General features: G+C 38.0%; 1 protein-coding gene across 1 annotated transcript; it reads left to right on the top strand.

The window, feature by feature from the left end:
* Nucleotides 1–6372: 6372 nt before the first annotated feature.
* On the top strand, nucleotides 6373–8238 carry LOC124304926 (uncharacterized). Its single transcript, XM_046763732.1, has 2 exons — nucleotides 6373–7084; nucleotides 7365–8238. Exons 1-2 carry the CDS (start codon nucleotides 6541–6543, stop codon nucleotides 7613–7615), a joined length of 795 nt encoding a protein of 264 aa, XP_046619688.1. The 5' UTR covers nucleotides 6373–6540; the 3' UTR covers nucleotides 7616–8238.
* The last annotated feature ends 6920 nt before the right edge of the window (nucleotides 8239–15158 follow it).

Below are 15158 nucleotides of genomic sequence, written 5' to 3'. Positions count from 1 at the left end.
CTTCATTGTTATATCATGCAACACCTTCGTACCCCATTTTATACGATCTGAAGTATACTGTTCATTTGTTTCCGATACAAGAGGCTGTTACTACAATACAAAATTTCTGAAACTCGTGAAAAACTTTTTGAATGTCAAGATATACGTATCATACAGCGGAATCACGTTTTTTGCATTAAAATTTTTTCTCTCAAGACTTCTATTTTTTTATTTAATTTTCAACTTCGCTTACAGTCATGATCGATTAAATATTTTTCGGTCTACTTGAAGTCCTGATACATAAATCGGTGACTACAGACGGTTATAAAGTATATGAGATGCCAAAGAATTGAACAAATTCTACTGCCCATGAATGATTTATGTTCATATTTACACATTTTATAGGGAACGACATGATTCTCCGTTTATTCAAACCAAGTTAAGCAAGTGTCATCATTATTAAAAATATGATTAAAACATTGAGTCATGTCCCATATATTTTGTGATGTGAAAACCAACATTTGTAGTATTTCAAAAGGAATTACTTTAATTATGCTTTTAGTCTGCAGTAATTTACGTATTAGGGCACTGGCATAAGGATTTGGTTAAAAAAACACGACGACTTTCAATCTTTTTTTACTTGAGTATTATAAGGACAAGGTCGGATTTTTATACATAGTACAAACGTTATTATCAAGGGTCTGTTCAAATTTCAAGTTAATCGGATGAAGAGATTTTGAGATTAGATCCACGCCGTTTCGAAAGACATAATTCTTTGCATTAACAATAAGTCGGTTGTCAATTCATATTTTACCGTGAAAACAAACTGAAGCTTCATATACCTTGTACTAACTATAGGTAAGAATTCGAGCTTATGATTCTAATAAAAAAAAGACGAAATGATATTTAATTCGCTCTTTCTCACTTTTGCGCTTTTGGTCTAGAAGCTACAACCGAAACAAGTAATTCAAAAGCGAGAAAAAACGTATAAATATGAATTTTTATTTCCGAAATTTATACTCAATTTGATTTTTATAACTTTTTAGTTACTTGCTTAACCTGCAGCTTCTAAACCAAAAACTTGCCCACTTCCATCTTGGTCTCAAGATTTTCATTTTTTAATCAAGAATTTACAAACAAAATTCAAAGCCAATCAATTAGCGCTGTTCGCACGAAAAATTAGGTTTTTGTGTTTTTGCGAGCAATAAAAATCAAACCCGTGGTCCAAAAAACCTAAAGCTCCGTGAAAGATGATTTTTTATACACTCTACGCCATACACAAAAATAAATAAAATTGCTAATGGTGAGGGTTAGACGTAGGTCGGTCTATGGTGGAATGCCTCATATACACCGTGAAATTTATTTAAGATGTACACATAACCTATAAACAAACACACCTTGATATCATTTGTGAATTGTACGTTCTTATACCTTGGAACACTGTTCACATATACAATCATTTTCTTTTTCTTCCTAGATTATTTAGAAAGACAAGAAAAAAGAAAGCTTCTATTGATTTAGTAGGTAGTAAGCCGAACTCTCGATTTTTTAAATTATTCACCACAGATATTTTTGGATAAACTTAATATTTTCGACGGTCCAAATGTTTAAAGCACAAAACTCATATTGTTATGCAAAAAAAAAAAAAATCTGATTGATATCTCGCCTCAAAAAAAGTTACAGACACTCATTGCAATGAATAACTGAATATACAAATAATATACTATTGAGAATCCTACATCGTTGCGTAGCGCTTAAGGTAAACGAGGGTGATGTACCTTGGTACAGATTTCAAAACAATTTTCAGATTCCCCTACCAAAAAATCATGTTGTTTGACCAAATGATTGCTAGTGTATTTTTTCATGGAAAAGCGATGACACTGATTCTGTGTCAAAATGTTGAAATTCTCCCATTTCATAGCCAAAATTGAAAAAATGATTCCAGGTACAAAAGTCTTATTTACTATAGACCATGAAATTTATTGAGAATTTTATGCGAAGGTGGAATCGTCTCTCTCGTAATTCGTTCCCTCAACGTAAACTAAGTATATACCTTTCACAATTAACGGTAAAATTTCACCTAAACTGATATTTTTATTAATGTGCTTCTACGTCAAGTATTGCTTCACATTAAAAATTGCATATGTGTCAGATCGGTTCAACGCCATATTTCTCATAAATTGTACAATACGTGTGCTCAACTGACGTCGGAGTTCACGTAAGTAGAATTTTTTGTTTAGAAGAGACATTTGTTATCGCACTTGTCGAAAAAACTAAGTGTACATAGAGAAAAAAGAATCCACGAGGAAGAGTATCTCGTGAAGCCAATTATCAAAGGTCGACATTGGAATTCAACATTTTCCCTCTCAAATAACAAAGGGAAAATCTTATTTGCCTATTAAATTTATACCACTCATTCTCAATCGCATTAAATAATATGGACTTCAACCTGGAAGCATTGTGTAGAGTCTGAAATTTTTTACAAGATCGTGATTTGAATTTATGCTGTAAGGTCAATTGTTTAGCCACTACAAACGTGTGAAAATCAATTTTTATTTTAAATGAATTAATAAGAAAAAACTTGTGAACCGTTGAAGTAACGGATTTTGCTGACTGGAGACTTTCGAAAAAAAATTACGTCATCTACAATACTCGTCTGGTAAGGAGAGTATCAGAGGCTTCTGGATTATGCATTCTGTTAAATCTTTTAAGTACATTTCCTCGTTCTTAAATACGGAGTCCATGATGTCGAAGTTAATCGGATAGGCCTTTTTTTACTAGGTTTACAATCGATTGTATTTTTAGTTCGACTAAAAAGAGACCTTGTGTCGAATTTTCACCTTGATTACTAATTATCAGTATATTTTTAGGAAGCTTCAATGATAGGAGCTTATAGATTCAGGTGTGAAGGTACATTTTATCTCAGAGAAATATCGAAAAAACTACGAATTTTTGATAATCTGATCTAGCGTAAATTTAACTGAAGAAGCCCCACATTTTTGGTCCAAGAAACACCCTTAGAAATTTTAGCAGAATCCACAATCTGAAGGCCGGGTACTTTCCTTGTGATTTATAAAAATATTAAAAAATAATACGGTCTTCTGTATTTTTTTTTAAATGAGAAATCTTTGAATTACAATAGCGACTTTCTGATATTGGATATAAGTAATGAAAATCGTTTCGACAGGTGTTTTTATTCATTTATTAACTTCCCGTTTCTCTGTTTTCAGACAAAAAGAAAGTTATTGTAATCACCCTGAAAATTGAAAATTGAAATTTCACTAGATCTCGACATCTCAATTCTTAAGATCTAGAGAATCATCTCCGACCATTTTCGGATGGACGCTGTGTATGTGTATGTATGTATGTATGTATGTGTGTATTGGGGTGGTTCTTATTTGGATTATTTTGGAATTTCTTTGCACTCATCCCCAAAAAATAATCATGTTACACAGACAGAAACCAGGCTGAACCCAAAACAATTTCCAATAACTCTAATATGCCACGCGAGGCAATCGAATTTTATACGGAAGATGTCATGCATTTGAAATTTTTTTCAGAAAAATATAGCTTACTTTAAAACTGTATGTCTAAAAAAAATTCCTCTAGCTGTTCTGCAGAAAATTTAATCCTCTACAAAAAAAAATATCTTGTAAAATTTTCGTAAATCTAATATTTATCACGTTATCAGCGAAGATCAGTTTTTGGTGTTAGAGCAATCGGGAAATTTTTTGGATTGAGCCTGATTATCTCTATATAACATAATTATTTTTTGGGGGTGACGGCGGACAAATTCCAAAACAATCCAAATAAGAACCACCCTAGTATGTATGTATGTAAGTATGTACGTATGTGTTCGATCAATTTTTTTGTTCGGCGGTATCTTGAGAACGAGTTACCGGATTTCAATGAATTTGGTATCAATTGAGGCAGCCTTTCCAAACTTCGAATTGATTAGATTTTGGCTTAGATCCGTTCAGCACTTCTTGAATTACTGCATTAACAAAATTCCACAAAATGAAATATAATTTCATGATATCTTGAGAATGGATGAACGGATTCAAATGAAAATTACTAATATAGGGTTTTTTGACTCACTGATCAGGAATCTGAGGACAGATTAACGAAATTTAAAATTGCGAATCTGATATGGCGGAAAAAAAATCTAAAGATACTCAAATTTTGGCAGAAATCGGTAAGCGGAGGTTTTTGGGGCACCGATAACGTATTCAAGGTCAGACTTCCAAAATTTGTAATGGTGGATTCAAAAAAAAAAAAAAAACGAAAATCGCTTTATATTCATGTAATATGGTACCTGAAGGCTTTTGAATCGTTAATCACGAATCTGAATTTGTAGTTCGAAATTTGAATTGGATACGAATATTTTTTTTTTTTTTGAACTTGGAACCTGCAGTATGAAAACGGAAAGTTCGCGGGCTATGTTTTATTCTGACATATACAAGTTATCAGCTTAGAGTGCAAAAATATTGCACCCAAGTGAAACATTCTGATACATAGCATAGTAAATTAACCCTGGTTTCACAAACAGCGCATCGAATCCTGGCCAATTCAATGCTATTACTTTGAAAGTAGAAGTGTACTTTTTAGGATACGTTTTCAATTAAACCTCTGCGAAGCATACGACCCTGAAGTGTGAAAATCACGACATTGTGACCACCCTTAATTTTATTCTACAACTAAATGGTTTTTTTTTGTTATTCGATTCACTCCCAAGTTTCAAAAATGGAATAAATTAGCTTACTACAAATGGAAAATTGTTCGTCGAATTGCTTATGTTATAGCTTACCTCTGAAACAAGTGAACTGTTCCAAGTCATGCATACTTTGAGGTTTATTGGCGTTACAATCCCCCGAGGTTGTGTACAATATATTGACGTTAAAAATCTTCGCGACAATTAGCATATTATTCCGTAATACCGCAACCGTTCAACTTAACGACTCATGATACACATACCTTTGCATAAAGGAATCAAGCATGAACCAGAACCGTAGTAAGAATTTTGCATATCAAACTCACCCACTAGCCTAAATACTTCCGTATAGCACTGCCTTACCGAACGTCATAATGAAGGTAAAATGGGATCTGGCTTGAAATGAGATTCAAATTATTTGTGACCGCCGTAAACAATAACGGGTCTGATAATTTATTGCAATGAATTAAGCATCAGTCGACACTCAATGCTATAATCCAATCAGAAAAAGCGTTAATTCAAAAACTAGGAATATTGTTGACGATAGAGCATTTTCATTAACGATTACAGTTTTCGTTTTGTGCTATCGACAATTCAGGAAAATTGACACGTATAACATTTGTTCAAATTTCATGGAAATTCGAGCCGTCACGGACCTAGAGCTGGTTATAATTGTTTGAAGTATAATCTTTCCGGTAGCACGATTCAATAGTATAATAGTTTTACTTTCATGACTGTTAAAGTTATTAAATAGGCATATCATGTACAGTTATTATAGCCAACGGTCTGTCGTTCGAAACTTTATATACTACTGCAAATATTTCTGCGCGAGCTATGAAGCAGTGAAAGCAATCAATTTTGTACTTGGTCCATTACTTTCACAGAAAACGCAGTGGCGGTTATTAAAAATTCTAGGTCTTGATCAATGTCTTAATTTTCTGCTCGGAATGTCAATCAATACAGCTTTTCAGTGATCATTAATCGAATGGACTTCCCTTCATTTGATCAGAGGATACAATGATTTAAGTATGACAAACGCGCAGCTACCAGCTCCGGGATGTTTTCTCCAGACGTACCTACTTACCATAATTGAGACTCGACTAAAATTTCAATTTCAAGTCCAAATCAATTGTCATTCGCTTCTCGTAATTAAAACAGCGTGGAGTTTTCACCGGCATCGCGTGGCTTGACACCTCGTAAGTACGATATTCGGAATTCATATATCGGCATAGCAATTTCCCTTTCCGAATAATAAATTATCGTAACGATGTGCGAGTAGTTTTTTACGGAGACACAGCGCTCCATCTACGCTATGAAAATGTGACGATGAGACGAGGGTGAGTGACAAAGAATACCTGCAAGTAGGTACAAATGCAGTCATGCAGGGGCAAGGCCCACGGCTGCTCGGAGGTTCGTGAGGCCCAGAAGGCCCGCAAGGTCCGACACGTGCTTCACAAATGGAAAACGCGCAGCACTGCTTGTCACCGACATACCAACATGGAGCGAGGTTCCGCTTCCCGTCGTGCGCCATGGTGCATGCCATGAGGGACGCGACTCTATGCGAGGCGAAATTTGAATAATTTTCATTCAATCATTGATTCGCGGCATGCGCGACCGAATAACATAGATTTGTGGGAGCAAATTAAATAAAAGGGGCGGGCCACTCCTCCGTCAGTCGCAGTTCAATCGTCGATTGTGCTCAACGGTCGATCGATCGACCGTAATCACCCGTCCCTTAACCATACCGTTTGTAATCATTCGTATTGTGAAATTCGCACACTGAAGACACGGTGACCCGCAAGAATACACTCCTCAGGATTACCGCAAATCACTTTTTAACAGCAGGAAAAATGCGTTTACTCACATTCGTAGCCTTAGTGGCCAGTGCCGCGGCGTCGCAAGACTTCCTGTCCACCTCCTTGAACCACTGCATCAACGCGGAATCATGGAGTTCTTGTTTCAAAACCGAGGTCCTAGGATACATGGACGAAAAATTGGGCACCACGACTGAGGCCAGATCCTTAGACACCGTTGACGAAGCTGTGGTGGCAAGGACCTTTAAGTACCTCAAGAGCTTCGACTACGGAATCGATATTCCCTTTGCCGATGCCAGTCTCAAGTACCGACCTAGCAGGAGCCTCGCTGACCTTGACATCGAATTCAAGGACAATGCCGTAGCTACAAGCCAAGCCCGTGGTCTCCTCAAGAAGAAACTTCTTTTCCCATTCCTCCTGCTTCTCAAATTGAAACTGAAGGCTTTGATGCCAATCTTCGTCGCCATCATCGGTCTCAAGGCTCTCAAGGCTCTGGTACTATCGAAATTGGCCATCTTGATGGTCGTCGGGTTCATTGCCGTACAATTCCTCAAGAAGGGAGGCATGGCTATGCCGATGGGTAAGTAACGAGAAATGAGTCTCGATTTACTAGCTTAGAACACACAAAGTCTTTGTTTAAACCCGTGAAATCTAGAGTAGAATTATTATACCAGTAATTTGCAAACTCATACACGTAATACACAGTTCGATGGCAACGATAAAACTCCAAGATCAAATAATTAATTGAGATTAACAGAAAGATATCCACAACGTGTGAAACAATCGTTTACTCAATGCATGTTGAAACCTGACGCATCAATGAGTTAGTTGTGCGAAAAACTCATTATTGACTTTTGCAGGTATGTCAATGGATCCAGCTTCGGTCTTGTACGGAGCACCCGCTACCCCATCAACGACCTCAAGTTACGACCCCGCGAACACGTGGGACGGAAACGGGCCCTATTCCCGAGTGTGGACCCCAACCAGTGGAGTAGAAGCACAGAACCTGGCGTACAACTACTACTCCGGAAGTGGTTCATCAGGTGCACAATCGTCCTACGGATCGCCGTCAAGCTCCTCTAGCTCGTCGTCGAGCTCGACTAACTATTAAGGAACTGTTAGCAAATCGGCGCTTGTTTGGAACCGGTGAACGGTGTGTTTGAAATTGATTATTATCAACGAACGATGCCTTCGATTATACAATTATTGCTCAAACAATATGATAGCCGCTGAGAAATGCGGATATCGCCAAAGATACCGGTAACACATTGCAGAGGGTTCAGGTCCATTGGTTTTGTAACAAAAAAAAAAAAAAAATACCAAAAATATTTACTATTAGAGACACGCTAGACGCGATCCCGATTTTTCGTCGAACCAAAGAATATCAAGTCAAAACTATCCGATATGTTGGATTTTTCGTATTACATGTTTCTATCAACTACGATAAGTATAGATGCCGATCCCTTATCGACCAAGGCGCTGAGAGGCCTATTCGTGTTGCAGATAGATCGGTATCAGATCGCTCACTGTTATACCGACGGCTGCCGGTAACCTGTAGAAAGGCGCAAAGCGAGATACTTGACCATCGATAAGAAAGAGCACACCTTTCAGAGTTATAATATCCGATGAGTTAGGGTACCGACGGAGATTCGTGGGACACAATCGGCATCTGTATCCTGCGGTCAATGAAATAACTGGTTCATAATGAAGAGTCGTATAAAAAAAAAAATTTTTTAAAAAAGGGATTTGAGTATAGAAAAGCGGGAAAATAAAAAAAAAAGTAGGAAAACTTTCAGCAAATTGTACGTATTTAGCGATCTATCACTGTTCTTCCTCTGATCTTGTGTGTAAGTTATACATGTATATTTATTATTCTTTAAAAAAATATATATTTATTTGATTGTTTAATGGATCGTTGATCGAAACAAACGAAGTATTCTTTCCCAAGATTGTTGTGTGTAGATCTGACCGTTCTTTCGGCTGCTTGCGCTAGGTTTGACTAGAGTATCTGGGCCTTATGCGACGAGCCTGTACGTCGATGGGTATAATAGCTCTGTGTGATCCTTAATTACATATATCCACCTTACAGACTGTTAAGCAAATAGAAGTTATCCAAGGTACTCTCGTGGCCGAGGGTAACGACCCACGCGTTTTAAAAAAGGGACCAATCAGAGTACGAGTTCGAGAAGTTTTATTCCATTTTTATACTTCATCATGAAATTCCTAGGCTAACCACTCCTGGCTTAGTATAGGGCGGTCACGACGCTTCGCTGGGCCCCAAAGTAAAAGCGCTGTCATCATGCGATAAGTACACTTACCTACGCTACTATCACAACGTCACGATGAGGCGCTATCGGCCGATATGCAGATAAGACTGTGTTCCAAATTGACGGTATCAGAGATCAACGTTCGTGGATCGAAGCGGTGATAGCGACTCGCGTTGAAAAATCGTCAATGCTCACGAGGATATCCTGCAGCTCGATTCCACCGCTCGATTTAGGCAAAAGGTGAACCTTGTTTACCGATAAAAAGTTGCAGATGCGAGATATTCATCGCGCAAAAAACGTGATTGGAGCAGGCGGAGATAAGGCGGCGATAAAACTTTAATCAGGTCTTATTCACCGGCAGCTTGTATTCAGCCTCAATCCGCGTTTCGGGCAGCTCCACCTGCAGCGGATGTAATTGCATCGGGATCGCAAGCTTACGCGTCACTCGAGAGTTTATAACAAAATAAATCGTGTTATTTACGTCGGTGACCGACGCTTATAAAGTGAGTACGCTTTATGGTATTTTCTGAAATAAACGACCTTAACTCGGTCCCCGCAACTCTGCAGCCTTGGCGAGGTGCGAGTCCGTTTTTTGGTCAGTGAACCAACGCGGTATGCGCATTTTCCAGTCGAAAGTAAACCCTGCCTCACCACCATACAAAATCCAGTATCCCCAACCGAGCCCAAAGTATTATATGGCCTCGACCCAGCTATATTCGAGAAAACTGTAACCCTTTCTATTCATTGCTTGCAATTTCACCTTTCTTCGGTTGAAAGGCGGCAAAAAACCGCAGCGTAGAAAGCCGTTGGTGAAATTTTACGACTCGTAGACAATTGGGAAATTGTGCATAATATTCGGATGTATACTCTGCGTTATACTGCCGCACGGGAAGATCGCGCGGAAAGGGTTAAGCCGTCGGTTGACCTATGCCCTATGGTCAACGCCACGTAAGACCCGGCGACCTGACGTAAGCCGCTTAGGATAAAGTCTATTGCTTTGTCGTTGAGTCTCTGCACCTTTCGCAGATATTTGTTTTACGCCCCTCGGGAAAATTTCCAATGCCGTTTATGGCAGCTCGCGCGGTGTTGATTGCCGACTGGATCATCTGCTGTCTATTAATTTGATGTTTTGTCGGATTTGCAATAAATTCGAAGATAAATAAAAGACTGCAGGCGGGGAATTTCCCACGGAACGGGATGTTCGACGATTTCAAGGAAAATCGGAAAAAAAATAAATTACGAATTTCTCGGACAGCTTGCATCAATGCCGGAGCGAACGTGCGACGCGCATGATGTTTTGTCAAAATATTGCGTGAGGACGTGTGTCGATTATTGTTGTATCGCCTTGATATTGAGAGGGAATAAGGAACAAAAGATAAAGAGAGAGAGAGAGAGAGGAGATGGAAGTGAGAGAAAAGCCGAGGTCATCGACGAATGCAGAAATACAGCTAAACTTATAATTCATCCGAGGAATGCGCTTACGGTCTTTTAGGTTCGTACCGATCGTACAGGGGCTAGAAAATTTCCGGCAATCTGCGACGAAGGCGACGAGGAATAGTTTGATAGTTCCGCTTCAGTGAATTCCGAAATTATTGGCGATCACCTTGGTATTAATATGGTAATTACTGGCGCCACGCTAAGTCGACCCACCTAATTACTGCTGTAACGTACGTACCTTTATAATTGTAATTAACGAGGGAAACAAAAATACTTCGCTTTGTTCACATTGCGGGAATGCAGAGAAGTTGTTTACCTTAAACTTCGAAGGTTTTGAAGCAAAAGATCGTACAACGAGTTTTCCAACTTTCACACCCCCAGATATACGAGTAATCGATGTATTTTTAATTATTTTTCCGTGACGATTCATTCATGTCAGTTGAATCTCGAGTTTTGGTGAACAGTTATTCAAATTTTATCGTTCGACTGGTAACTATGAAGAGAAAATTAGTGTATTATACTTCGGTAGAATATATTTAGTCAACCTTTGAATTTATAATACTTGGATACCTAATTTTCAGTGGGAATTTGGCCATTTCAAAATGTTGTAAATTCACGTGTTTTAAGATTTCGATTCTCCAATTCTAGGGTTTCAAATATTGATATCGCGCAAAAAATTTAAAGCGTTGTAAAATATTTTTTCCCAGAATATCGTAATATTTGTAATCTTATAAAATAAGTACCTGGATACGTTCGTGATTCAATACCCACAGTTTCTAAGCTATAAATAAATATAAGTGGCCACTGGTGAGTGAATAAATACAATATGTGGGAATTTGAAGAAAAAAACGATCCGCAATTAATGAAAATTACCATGCATATTCGAATAAAAAATTGCCAGTAATTGAGGTCAGTAAAAATACGATGTATTCTTATACAAAATGACGTCGCGATTGCAGCTGAGCTTTGGTTTCACCTAAAGTTTAAAAACTTGTCCAAATTTCGAAAACACATTTTACTATTTTCTCTATATTTCTAATTTTAAAAATTCAAAGACTCGGTTGAAATAATTCAATCAAAAGCAGGTTAGGTCAACTTCCCTCATCATTCTATACACTCATTTAATCAGAACGGCAAGTTTGAAGAATTAATTAATTCGCTTGACAACTTTAATGATCTACCAAATTACGTTAAGATATAATCTCATTCGTCGAAGTATCATTCTGAAACGAATTTCCAGAATCGATTTTTTTTCAAGGTGAGAACAAACTGCACCTTATAATATACCGTCAATAAATTATTCCTCAAATTTGCATACAACCTTGAAGGATCATTCATTACACATACACCTAAGCTTATTTTTCTCAGAAACGCATCAATTTTTCAAGAGTCCTCGATAGTACTATTTTTATCGGCAACAGTGAAACAATTTTTGTTAAGCATATAATTTGAACCATACGCAAGTAAAATTTGAGTGCCTGAGTCGCATGCGTAAATAAAAAGTTGCGAACATGATGCGTACTTACAAAAAACACGCGTCCCCAACTCGGTAACGCGGATACGAGAATGTCTTTCTTCTTCCTCTGCGATCCCTTCCCCGCAGCAAGTAAAAATCCACGATCCACAACTCACCGTGCGGCCGTGGCTAAAAAATAAGGATCGAGACTCGTCCGTCTAGCTTGGAAAGATCGTGTCTGATTTGGAGCCAAGCGAGGAGGAAGCGGAAGGGGAGGTGACGTCATGGCAGATTCGTGCGAGGGAAATGCTATTGCCTAATATCTTGTCGGGGTCTTCTATAACTACGTTACCTGCGGTCCCGAATATATTCCGCAACCCTTCCAGCTCCGACACCCATCATCCCCCGGGAACCGCTTATTCCTGATCCTCTCCCACCGCAGCCTCTCCTCCCCTATTCTCACATAATCACTACGTTCTCACGGCGCGGACTTCGATCCTGCCGATCTTACGTGAAAAATCAGACACAAAAAATCACCTTATTACGATCCCGACGAGTTTCGTCCAAGAAGAACAGATTAGTCGCCCACCTTTCACGAGTATCCGTCATTAACTTACACCACATAACAGTTCGCACGCATGCATTCAACTCTGGCTGTCAGATCGGGAACGTGAAATCGAATTTCGAAAAGATTATTGCATTTTATGGATGTATTGGACGTACAGTCGGGTTGAAAAAATGTTGAAACAATAGCGTGACCAAACAAAGCTTCAAATAGCCTCATTCAAGCTAATGTAGTTGCATTCGACTATGAAAATTCAGTGAACTATAGCTGATTTTATTCGTAACTGAATTCTCCACAGATCGTTTAATTGTAATTAAAAATCAAACTTTCTTCAAATGCTTCTAGTTTGTGAAAAATTTAATAGATAAAACGACGTTTTCAGAGAAGGTCCATAATCACTTAAACTTTGCGGGTGGCAATAAATGTATAAATTGCTTTGTTTATTTATACAACAAATATGCGATTCTTTGAAACAAATAGTATCTACGAAAAGTGGACCGCTCTAAAACCGTTTTTTCAATGATTAAAATGTTCTTCATAGTCAATGGAATATCTCATAACAATTTCAGAGTGGACCGTCTAATAGTTTTTTAGCATACGATTAAATACAACATACGCGGCGTTCCCGAGCGCAAAAAAATCCGCCGTTCATTCCGAGTGCGCGACTCCGTTTCTATGAGTTTTCTCCGATATTTCATCGAAGAATTAAATTTTCAAAATTTGTCAGTGATGTTATGGTTGTTTAGAGAGAATGTTAATTAGCAAATTAGTGGTGTCACAATTGAAACTCAGCATACGAACATAAGATTTGGTTTGAAAGGAAAAGAAAACAATGAGATAAAATCTTGAAAACACCGATTTTGTTTCATTGTTTTCCTCTGCCGAAAAATTTTCCTTAATTTTCTTCGTTGTGGCAGATCCAGCCATATAAAAATCAGTTAAATCTGCAAAAATACATTTCATCCACAAGGAATATAGTACAAAAGTGTCTCGAAAGTTTTCAACACTGCTCTAACAAAGTAAATTTCTCAAATCGTACACGCGTAATTGTGGAACTATTTTTTTTAGTCCGTAAGTACCAGATACTGTGGGGTGACCAATTTGACCAATGAATAATTGAATATTCCCTAAATAAACTTTATATATTGTCTATGATCTGAGTTGCAATATACTAATCTGTTTCATCAAGACACGAAAAGCAATAATTTAATAATCATTGGCTTTCTTGACATCCGTCATATTTTTCATATATGCCCATGCTGAAAGTTCAGACATTGATTCATAATGAAAACTGTTGAAAACGAATAAAAGTCTTCCATGGTGCTCAAACACATGTCCATAGTCTTACGTAATATTTATTTTTCTTAGTTTTTCTCATTACTTTGTTAGCGCAATCGCCCCATTTAGTACATTTGAATTTTGGTCTTGCCATAAATTCTATAACGTAAATCAGCCCCAATCCAGACTTCATTACCAAAGGTGAATAATTATTTTCATATTTATTTATAGCCGTACGTACATTGTCGAAACAAGGCTGCAAATTTACAAAATTCGGTGTAGCGACGTAAATTACTATGTATTTAAATTGAATTTACAATGAAAATGTTTGATTTAAATAAAATTGATGGAAAAAACATAAAAAAAAAGTAATTTAAATTTACTAAATTGCGTAGGAAGTTTATTGTACTTGTAAATTGAATAATCGGTAAATGTGTGGTGAATTCACTCTTCCGTGTCCGAATAAACCTTCCAATACAGCGTAGAAAGTTCCATACGGAAATTTTTAACAGTGTACGAACGCTTCACTCAGATGTTCGTGGAACTAAATGCAGCAGTATCAACAGCATGCCGCACGCACAACTCCCCATCATCTGCAATTGGCCTTCGTCTATTTATATTGCACAAAAACAATCCTGATATTTGTTTAGCCACAAGCTGAGTATCTCTACGTATTTTATTTTCTTCCTTTTCCTTTTCCCTCTTTTTTTTTCTTTCCATTTCCCCGATCCTTATTTTACCGACCGCACAAAGCTATTAAACGCGTTTTACGGAAAAGCAGAAGTCCCGTTAATAATAAGTCAAAAAAGAAGGATACGGCGCGGGGAAAAAATGGTGGAAAAAAATTATAACCGGTGCAAAAAAAAAAAAAAAAAAAAAAAAGAGGGAAACACGGAAGCGCGCGCTCGAGCTGCCCCGTCACATGTCCGGAAGCGATTCTGCTATGGGGAGAATTTCTTCCCCTTCCTTCTTTCTCTTTCTCATCTTTCCACCGCGCACGTTGGCCCCCCTCGTCGCACGGATGCTTTCGATATCAAAGAATAGACTACCGCACTCGGTGCACCAGGATCCTATTTCTATTACATATTTATGCTGTTTTTTGGCTTACATGTATTTTTTTTTATTTGTTTTTTCCCCTCCGCAGTTCCGCGCAGCATCCTCGAAGATATGTCGAAGAGGGTGGATGGCACTCACATAAGGCCAGATTCACCGCCTACCTCTCGTCTTTTCATCCCTTCCGTGTATGGTGCGCGGATCTTTGCTCGCTTAGAAAAAAAAAAGACGAGAGAAGTATAACACCGCGGGGAAGCGGACTGTAGAAAAAAAAAAAAAAACGACAATAAAAGCAGAATAAAAGGGACAAAAAACCACAGCATCAGTTTTTCAGCCACGTATCCCCTGCGTTTTGTCCGCCGTTTGATGTCTGATCAATCACCGTTTGCGTGATAAATCAAAAAATTTAACTTAAAAATTTCTACTCCCAAGACCCAAGGCTCGTCCTCAGCATTTTTGACAGATCTTCGCTACGCTGATCGGATATGAAGATTTGGTCGAAGAGCGGCGATTCAAGTCCTACACATATAACTCGGCTTGAATACATGAAAACCAGGGTGACGAGATGGAAGGCGGTGGAGAGATCCGGGAGAAATTC

The sequence above is a fragment of the Neodiprion virginianus genome, chromosome 1, assembly GCF_021901495.1.
Source record: "Neodiprion virginianus isolate iyNeoVirg1 chromosome 1, iyNeoVirg1.1, whole genome shotgun sequence".
Taxonomy (NCBI): Eukaryota; Metazoa; Arthropoda; class Insecta; order Hymenoptera; family Diprionidae; genus Neodiprion; species Neodiprion virginianus.
This window is presented reverse-complemented; position numbering and strand designations above follow the sequence as displayed.

Bases quoted from the DNA above. Each gene is read 5' to 3' on its own strand.
- LOC124304926 (XM_046763732.1), top strand. From the start codon at position 6,541: ATGCGTTTACTCACATTCGTAGCCTTAGTGGCCAGTGCCGCGGCGTCG. The intron at 7,085-7,364 runs GTAAGTAACGAG...TGACTTTTGCAG, and splicing joins AGGCATGGCTATGCCGATGG to GTATGTCAATGGATCCAGCT.